Source organism: Brachypodium distachyon, chromosome 3 (genome assembly GCF_000005505.3).
Source record: "Brachypodium distachyon strain Bd21 chromosome 3, Brachypodium_distachyon_v3.0, whole genome shotgun sequence".
In the NCBI taxonomy this organism is placed as follows: domain Eukaryota; kingdom Viridiplantae; phylum Streptophyta; class Magnoliopsida; order Poales; family Poaceae; genus Brachypodium; species Brachypodium distachyon.
The window spans coordinates 17,489,997-17,498,940 of record NC_016133.3 but is presented as its reverse complement, the minus strand read 5'-3'; the positions used below and the strand labels follow the sequence as shown (position 1 = coordinate 17,498,940).

General features: G+C 42.0%; 1 protein-coding gene and 1 pseudogene across 1 annotated transcript; one reads left to right on the top strand and one right to left on the bottom strand.

Moving 5' to 3' along the window:
- Window positions 1–394: 394 nt before the first annotated feature.
- On the top strand, window positions 395–1,484 carry LOC100823479 (annotated as a pseudogene).
- Window positions 1,485–2,715: 1,231 nt separating this feature from the next.
- Window positions 2,716–8,630, bottom strand: LOC100824818 (NADPH--cytochrome P450 reductase). Its single transcript, XM_010236211.3, has 16 exons — window positions 8,086–8,630; window positions 7,166–7,225; window positions 6,980–7,056; window positions 6,572–6,750; window positions 6,420–6,489; window positions 6,126–6,317; window positions 5,929–6,021; window positions 5,351–5,579; window positions 5,184–5,267; window positions 4,926–5,077; window positions 4,737–4,833; window positions 3,839–3,976; window positions 3,673–3,750; window positions 3,459–3,581; window positions 3,245–3,358; window positions 2,716–3,126 (listed from the first exon to the last, which is right to left on the bottom strand). Exons 1-16 carry the CDS (start codon window positions 8,419–8,421, stop codon window positions 3,046–3,048), a joined length of 2,103 nt encoding a protein of 700 aa, XP_010234513.1. The 5' UTR covers window positions 8,422–8,630; the 3' UTR covers window positions 2,716–3,045.
- Window positions 8,631–8,944: the final 314 nt, after the last annotated feature.

The following is an 8,944-nucleotide window of genomic DNA, read 5'->3' as shown; positions in this document are numbered from 1 at the left end:
AGTTACTTGTGTGGTTAAACTAATTTTAATTTGCTTCAAGGAAAAGGGTTTGATCTGAAAAGGAAGCTCAGTTAATCTAACAATTGTAATTTGCTTAGGGCATCGTGCTATCTCAGAAGGGAAAGTATTAGATGAAAACCTCTTTCAGTAAAAATTTGAAAAGCTTTTAATCATAACCATTAGATCCTAAAAAAATGGATCAGATGAAAGGTGGACCATCTAATCACTTAAACGTATAGTATTTATGAAAAAACCTTAACTTCAAATCACGTGCGGCGGTTTTTATGAAACGATTTTAAGTGATTAGAGATTTCACCCTTCATCTGAACCTTATTTGTTAGAGGCTCGGGTTGAAGGGAAGTCGAATTGAAGGTAATTAATGTATTTCATAACAATGTTGGTAGCTTTGAGATCTATCTTTAATTAATATAATCAGAAGAGAAGACCAAGTTCATATAATCTTACGTGTTCGCTGACGAAACATATTTTTAATTTTTTTTTTTTGCTGAAATACACCATCATCAAAATTCAAAAGTGTGTCATCCATTCAAAAAGAAGCTGAGATGCAACGGTTTGCCCATACAACGAGTACAACTGACTGAACATATTGAAGGAAAACAATATATTCAAACACCATTGATTTGCTTACTTGATGCTAAATTAAAAGTGTCGTGCGATTCTCTTTTATTTTATTTTTGAACGTTTATACATAATTTTTCGTATGATATGAATCGTTTGTCTGTCAGGGGTGCTGCGCTTGATTCATCATCTTCATGCAAATGGAATACCTATCTGTGTTGCCACAGGGTAATTTCTCTAAATTATCATCTGGCTCTGATTGTGTGCACCACGTGTTTCTTCTAGTACTAACTTTGTACTAAAACCCCGACACTTATTATGGATCGGAGGGAGTACTAAGTTAGAATCATGTTAGTATTGTATTAATTTGTTCTTTATGGTGTTTTTCAGATCCCATAAACGTCATTTTGCACTGAAGACACAGAACCACCAGGAAATGTTTGCCCTCATGCATCACATAGTCATGGGGGATGATCAAGAGGTGAAGACTGGCAAGCCATCTCCTTATATTTTTCTTGCTGCCATGAGGAGGTTTGAGGTACTAGAATCATTTCGGAACACTTTCATTTGTAAAAATGTGTGAACTCCTCTTTTGCCCTGATGCAATTGACTTGCATGTTCCTTTTCAGGGCAATGTAGATCCGAGCAAGTGTTTGGTTTTTGAAGATGCACCATCAGGTGTAGGAGCAGCTAAGAATGCTGGAATGTGAGTGGCTATTGCAGTTTCATCTGCGCAAACAACTGTGCATTTGCCCAGCAACTATTTCTTCTTTTGCAGGTACGCGGTGATGGTCCCAAATCCGAGGCTGGATGTTTCCTATCACAAAGAAGCCGACCAAGTTCTCAGTTCCCTGTTGGATTTCATACCGGCCGAATGGGGCTTGCCACCTTTTAAAGAGGAATGAAATTTATTTTAAAGACTGGGAGGTTCTAGTGAGTAATAAATAAAATGAAAACAAAAATCAGGGTGATTTACTTAGCTGCAATGCCGCCATTGTCATTAGAGTTAGTGGTTACACTTTGCCCATTCTTGGCTGTGTCTGATTTGGTGACAGCAAACTACTACATACTTCAATAAATAATCTCCCATCAGTTACTTGTGTGCTTAAACTAATTTTCATGTTTGTATTTACAAATGTGAAGGTTTCATTGTATAATTACAATAGCAGGAATTTACCCTAGGTACTTGAAAAACACTTGTATTTAGTATTTGCATACTGTTAGTGAGGGAGTTAAAGTGAAGGTTCTGCGATGCCCTTCTCAGGCTTTAGCTACTGAACAACAACATGGTAAAATCACAATCCATCTCGGTTTGCCAAGGCGAACAGGTTAAGAGCTTCATTTACTGAGTAGGCAGCGTGTCAAGGTGCTTTCACTCCACATGCTGAAAGGCTTGTTAGCGAAGCTCTCGTTTTTACGACTATTCACGGGTTTGATTCAACATGATCTGAGTTTCTTTTGCTGCCATCTGGAAAGCTATCTTATTCTACTAATCCGTTTTTAATATGCCTAAATGGGTGCTGAAACGTACTGACAAAATCAGAAGAGGTTTTATACTTTTATTTGGAATCCTGAAGGTCAATACCACGGCAGTTCTAGCCGCGCTTGATAATTGGCATGAAAGAGGGCCGTTGAAAGAGCAGTTCAATTCAGAAGGAGGTGGAAAATTGACAGAAGGATCCCTGCAAATCAAACTCCGTCAGTTCGCTGAGCCCACAGTGGTGGTTGTGCTTATCACATTTAGTTTTCAGGCTCTCATGCTCGTTTCTATGCTCAAAACATTTGGAGTGCCTTTGCCGAGCCGAGTTTTTTTTTTTTTTTTTTTTTTTTTTTTTTGTGCTTAGACAGTGCTTCATCAAAAGATTCAGAACACTTGGAAGCTATATATGATGGCCCCATGGAGAATCTTGCGTACTCTGCAATTCTGAGCCCGAAACTGTTGCTGCACTTCTGTAGATCATGTCCTTTTTCAGGGGGGTTTCAAGCCTTGCCCTGTTAATAAACAAGGATGGCTCTTATACATAAACTTGCCTTCTCTTTTGATGAAGCACGTTTCAGTTAGGTTAAAAATACGTGCTTTGAGCTCTCTGAACAATTCTCTGGAAGCTTTTCATCACTCAAGCAGTCAAGCTCAACTGCTGGGCCTCAACACCATATTTGACACACCAACTAGAATCAGTATCATGACATTGTCATAGGCTTATTGCCAAAATTGTCCTCATCTTATACATAAAAATGACCCAAAAGAATATATAATACACAGGCACAAAGACCTCTCTAGTAATCTTACAAACAAAAAAAAGAAAGAAGAGAAAAGGAGAACATGAAGCCTCTTAAAACATTTAATCTTAGTCCCGTGTTAGTCATCGTCCAGTAATACTTGTTTCTTGAATCTTCGGTAATTTGATGAATGAATGTTTGTCGCCCATGAATATGGGGCATTTTTTGTGTCCCGGGGATCGCTTCTTACCATACATCCCTCAGATATCTACCTTCCGTCTGGAGGTTCTTCACAAAGCTCTCAGCCTTCGAACTGTCAAGCGATCCCTGTAATGGGAAAATGTTTGAAATTTGTGTGAGAAATGACAGATGCACACCAAATGAGGTATTAATACAGGTAAAGGAGTACTTTTAACCCCAAGAATATCAAGCGTGTGAGAAATACCTGTTCCTGAACAATGGTGTGGAGAACTCTATGTACATCTCTGGCCATGCCTTTGGCATCACCGCAAACGTAAATGTAACCACCCTGGAAGATAACGTCCCAGATGTCGGATGCCTGTACATAGACAAAGGCAAGAAATATGAGAACCACTGAACAAACAATTAAGTTGGGTGATTGGATTGAGGTGTATGGAGGTGACTAGTTGTTCCATTACTTTCTGTGCCATTTTGTGCTGCACATATTCCTTAGTGGAGCCCTCACGAGAGAAGGCGAGCACCAACTCAGACAATGCTCCTTGCTCAAGGAAGTTGTTTAGCTCATCTTCATAGATGAAGTCCTACAAGATCACAATTGTGTCAGCTAAAATGAAGAACTATCTGGTGTTCAAAAATCACTGTTGTCAAGTGCAGTTTCCATTCAGTGTGTACCATTTTGCTGTTTCTGCATCCAAAGAAGAAGACTGACCGACCAAGCTCAGCTCCAGATTCTTTTTGAGCCAACCTCTCCTGATATCACAAATGTAATTAATACGTTAGTAATTTGACCAAACAATGAACAGTAGAGTTGTAAAATTATCACCGAACACCAACAGACCTGCAAGAAGCCACGGAAAGGTGCAAGACCTGTTCCTGGGCCAATCATGATAATTGGCACTGATGGATCAGCAGGAAGTTTGAAGTTTGATTGCCTCACAAAAACTGGAGCCCAACTCTCTTCCGCTGGATTAGCGTTCTGCAAATTTGATTGCAATAGTAGAGCAGTCTCAGATAAATATGCTTACAATTCAAGGGATTATTTCCAACTCATTTGTTTGAACTTTACTTGCGTATGATCGCCAAAGTCAAGCCTTAGCAAGCAATTTTTAGGTACAGATAAGCTTCTGTAATGAGGTTTACTTTCTGCAGACTGAGTCATGTGTTAAGTGCTGGATGTTTAATTTCAAAACTCAAAACTGTGAGGCCTGTGAGGGTGAGTATGAACTCTAATCGCCATGTTCTGAACCTCTTTTACCCAAGTTTTGTTTCAGTGAAAAGGAGCCAGGGAGTTAATCTCCTTATGTTTTAAAAAAGCACAAGCATAATTTACAGCTAAATTGCAAGCAGCTGATTTCTTTTGTGAGAGAACAGGAACTTAATGATTTTGAAAGTGATATACTTCAAACAATCTATACGAAATAAAGGAAAAATGAGAAACTTATATAAAGAAAACACAAGCAACTTGTTGGTACATATTACTGGCGCACATTGCTAGAAACAATAGTTCGATTGTTAAGTGTTTTCCATGTACAATTTGGCGTATAATCATTGGGAGTAAGTAATAAGCGAATCAAGTCATCGCCCCTAGTTTATTTCCTTTATATCCCCAGCAAGCGCCCTCCCCTATGGTCATTTTACATTTTGACCTTTGGTGTCGGTCCCTTTTCTACTGTGCTTCATACATATGAAATCCAGGTAAAAAACATGTAAAGGCTTTAATATCCTTGGAAAGTTACCTTGATCCAAGTTGAGCAGACTCCCTTATGTACTCTTCCAGCAGGAGTTGTTTCATGCACAAGCGCGGATGTTACATGGATCCTGGTCGGTGCCATGCTGGTGGACAAAGAAGAAGAAGAAAAATGTAAACCAAGAATCGAAACAACTATTTGAAAAGAGTGGGAAATTATATGTACAGGATCATTTACCTAGGTGAAGAAGAAATTGAGTAGTATCTTGGTTGAAGACGAGGAGCAACTGCTGCAAAGAAAACTCCTAGTGGAGGCTTCGCAGAAGGGAACTCTGCCATGACTTCCAATAGGCTCCTCTGACTCGCAACAACCCACTGAGCATACTCATCCTGCATCGTGAAGATATACATGTTAAGGATTGAGTTCATGGATTTAACAGAACAAAGAAAGCTTGCATATACCTCCACAGGATATTTTTTTTTAAAAAAAACTAACCTTCCCAGCAGGAGATGCCAAGAACTTTAGACGGTCAGCGTCAGCAGGATCTGAAGCATAAGTAGCTAATGCAACCAAAGCACTCTGCAAATCATACGCAACACTTCAGTCAGAAATACTTAACTCTTCAAAACTCATGTGATACCCTGAATTACTAAAATAATCACCTTCTTTGGTGAATTCAGAAGATCAGCATATCGAGCCAATGCATTCCTCACAGTGATTGGGGAAGGGAAAGGAGGAGGAAGAGAACCACCATCTAGTGGTTTACCATCCTCTTTGTCTGCATGGATGGTGAAATATGTGTCTGGGGAGTAGCCTAACAATCTCTCTGCCTCCTCTACAACCTCAGGGCAGTTTTCTGTGTATACACCAACATGGTCACCAGTTTCATACCTGAAACAAGGTGAAATATGTTAAGAACAGTGAAGAAAACATGAAGAACCAAAATTCTAAGAGAATTCAGACTATGATAACTCCCATTGAAGTTTCAAGAAGCAATTGAGATGTCTGAACAAAGCAGTCAATACCAGCTGTATTCGTGCAATATTAAGTTCCATTCAGTAGCAGAGAAAATCATGTATCCAATTCAAGTACTCAATATGTTCTAGTGTTATACACCCTCCAAGTCTCAAGAAATTTAACACTAGAAATTCATAAACAGTATTTCTACTCATTCTTCATTCCACAGCCTATTCAGCTATTTGTAACAAAGATAATAAATAAATAACATCAGATGACTTACGTAAGACCGGTGCCAGCAATGTCAAATTCCAAGTGAGTGCATGAACGATCAGAAGCAGGAGAGTGGAGTTCCCGACACACTGCCACATTAGCCCTAAACATCACAGTATTTTGCAACTTATTAAGTCCAGCTCCAACATAACACAAAAGCCATGGGGCCATAGTGCAAACATAAGGACTTCATAGTGGTGTTCTTACCGGCAAGGATGCTGAGCATCATACACAGAATGACCATTTGCAAGACTAAAGTTTCTGTCCAAGCGAGATGCCTCCTCAGGCTTAACAAATTCAACCCGGTATTCAGGAACGGCAGCTGTGTATGTAGTGCCTGTGGGAACATCATTTTCATCCCGAAGTAACCGATCTAACTCTGGCCAGAGAGCCTCTTTCCTGAGGGCACAACAGAATTCAAGAAGCAATGTAAATGATACTGATGAAGGAAAAACGCAAAAACAAGAAATAAAACCCTGAAAATAAATAGATAATGTATACCATGCATTGAAGTCATCCTCGATGCATTGATCATCATCTCCGAGACCAACAGGAACAAGGCGGTTTCCACCTAAACAGACAAGAAACACTTTAGACCAACTGAACACACTGGCTATAGAAAATACGCAAGATAAGATAGCCACTTGACATACCTTGCTCGGTTAGGAGCTCATCAACCACTTTTGCAACCTTATTGAAATGCTCATACTGTCGATTGCCAAGACCAAACACACCATACTGGAGGTCATTCAACCAGACACCTCTATCATTTCCCTCGGTGAACCATTTGTAGAACCTAGCAGCATTGTCAGTGGGCTCACCATCTCCATACCTGAATGTTAACCAAACTAATATTGTTTATAAAAATAATAAAATATAGTAAAAATAGATAATATGCCTTTTGCTTTTGTTTTTTGGTCAGCTGTATGAAAGCTTCGATCGATGGCAACAAGCTCTACACGAATAATGCATGTTCTGAAGACCAACCAAATCTGCCTATGACATTTTCTGGAGTCAAGTATAAAATGCAAAGTATGCAATAAGAAGAATGAGCATCTTACGTCGCAACAAAGAACAATGCTAGTTTCTCCTTCTTTATTTTCTCTTCATATTCCTCATCCTCTGCCGCATAATCATCCTACACAGGATCATCATTTGTGCATAAGATCATCTGAGATGATACTTCTCTTTGATTGATCATACCAGTGATAGTCTTGTACGGTTTTGTGACATTAAATGTTCCTTACCAAGTCGACAACTTTAAAAGTTGCTTTGTCATATCTTGCTTTTGCCTCCTCAGCGAGTGCCTGTAAGTTAGGGTGAACAATAATAATTAGAAGATAATAACATTCAAGAGACTCTCACATTATGATTTGTAACAAGGCATCACAATACAAAAGACAGTTGCTTTTTTCCCTCCCATCTACAGATATACCAAACAATTTATATTGTTTCGCCCCTCAATCCTTGTTCTTATGGCATGAGCTTCTGGTGATACACAAATCAAAGAAAATGATCTGACTAGTGGGACACATAAAGAAGGTTAAAAGGTTGTTTAGCCCACCAACTCCTTGACAGTTGACACTGGAGTACTGGACACCCAAAAAAATTCTCTCAACTGGGATGCCCGTGTATTTTATATTTGGTTAAGATTTCGCTGTCACACGTTCTGGCTGCTAGCACATAGAACAAGTTATACTCTTCTATGCTCGGGTAAGCAAATGACATATCTGGATTAAACAACCCCAATCTAATGGTATTCTCATTGCTGAGTTCCTCAAATATTGCAGTCATTTTCCTGGACTCTTGCAGCCGGGGAATTCTCGCTCCCATGAAGCTGGATGCCAAGGCCGGCATGAAAATGATGTGAAAGATTTAGAAGTCCTGCCCGTCTCCATCATCATTCATCAATGATATCGAGAACTAAGCATCCCTTATTATTTCCATCTAAAATAAACAAATGTTTTCTTCGTAAAAGTCTCCCCTGCCCCATTGGATGGAAGCTGGAATTGTTTTTTTTGCCCACATGACATGAACAGCAGAAGCAATTCAGCTACCACAACGATGCTAGACAGCTAGAGCTCATGAACAGCGCAACAAACTTGAAAAAAGAGGAAAATTTAGAGAGAAGTAAAGGAGAGAGATGGAGACCGGCTGGCAGTACAACCTTAGCGAACCCCTCGGCGGTGCCGGTCTGCGTGCCGAAGAAGACAGCGACCCTCTTCCTCCCATCATCCTTGGGCTCCTCCTTGCCGCCCTTGGCCTTCCCCTGCATCCCGGGCGCCGCGGCGGCCACCTTGTCCGCCTCCCTCCGCTTCTTGCCCGCCGCCGTCCTCCGCCACAGCACGAGCAGCGCGCACCCGAGCACGGCGGCCGCCAGCGTGGCGAGGAGCGCCCTGACCTCGGCCCTCTCCCCCGCCGCCACGCCGCCCGCCAGCTCCGCCGGCGTCACCCCGCGCAGCAGCGCCGCCACCAGCTCCATCGGCCCCGCCGCCGAATCCATCTCGAACTCAACTAATCACCACGCGCCGGCGCCGCCGCAGCAGAGGCAGAGCAGAAGAAGAAGAAGAAGAAGAAGAAGAAGGGGGAAACGTGGCTCGCGTGACGGCCGGAGGCTGCGTGCTTCGTTCTTCCGTCGGTAGGTGGGAAGCGGTGGATTTGTGGTGGAGGGCGGCAGTAAATGCGCGACGCGGCAAAGGCAACTGCTATTGCCCGGAGGTGGGTGGCGAGGGGTCTATATAGGGGGCTCCTGGGATTGGCTCACCCAACGCCGTGGTCAACTCACCTACCACGGCCGGAAGGGTGAAGGGAGCAGGAAGGGCAGCGGGATGCGTGGACCCGGTGTACCGGTGGTAGGTCTGTGTCTGCGTGGCTCCGGTCCTTGGCGAATCCCTTGGGCCGGGCCCGCATGTCTGCGTGAGGAGGGAGGGCGTGGTCGTGTTTTCGCGTGGGTGAGAAACCAAAGGGGAGTCAAACTCGTGTAAATATTGTGCCGCGTGCTGAAAATCTGTGTACAGTAGTGGAGT

Bases quoted from the DNA above. Each gene is read 5' to 3' on its own strand.
- LOC100824818 (XM_010236211.3), bottom strand. From the start codon at position 8,421: ATGGATTCGGCGGCGGGGCCGATGGAGCTGGTGGCGGCGCTGCTGCGC. The intron at 3,977-4,736 runs GTAACTTTCCAA...TCAAATTTGCAG, and splicing joins TCTGCTCAACTTGGATCAAG to AACGCTAATCCAGCGGAAGA. The intron at 3,751-3,838 runs GTCTGTTGGTGT...TTGTGATATCAG, and splicing joins CTTTCCGTGGCTTCTTGCAG to GAGAGGTTGGCTCAAAAAGA.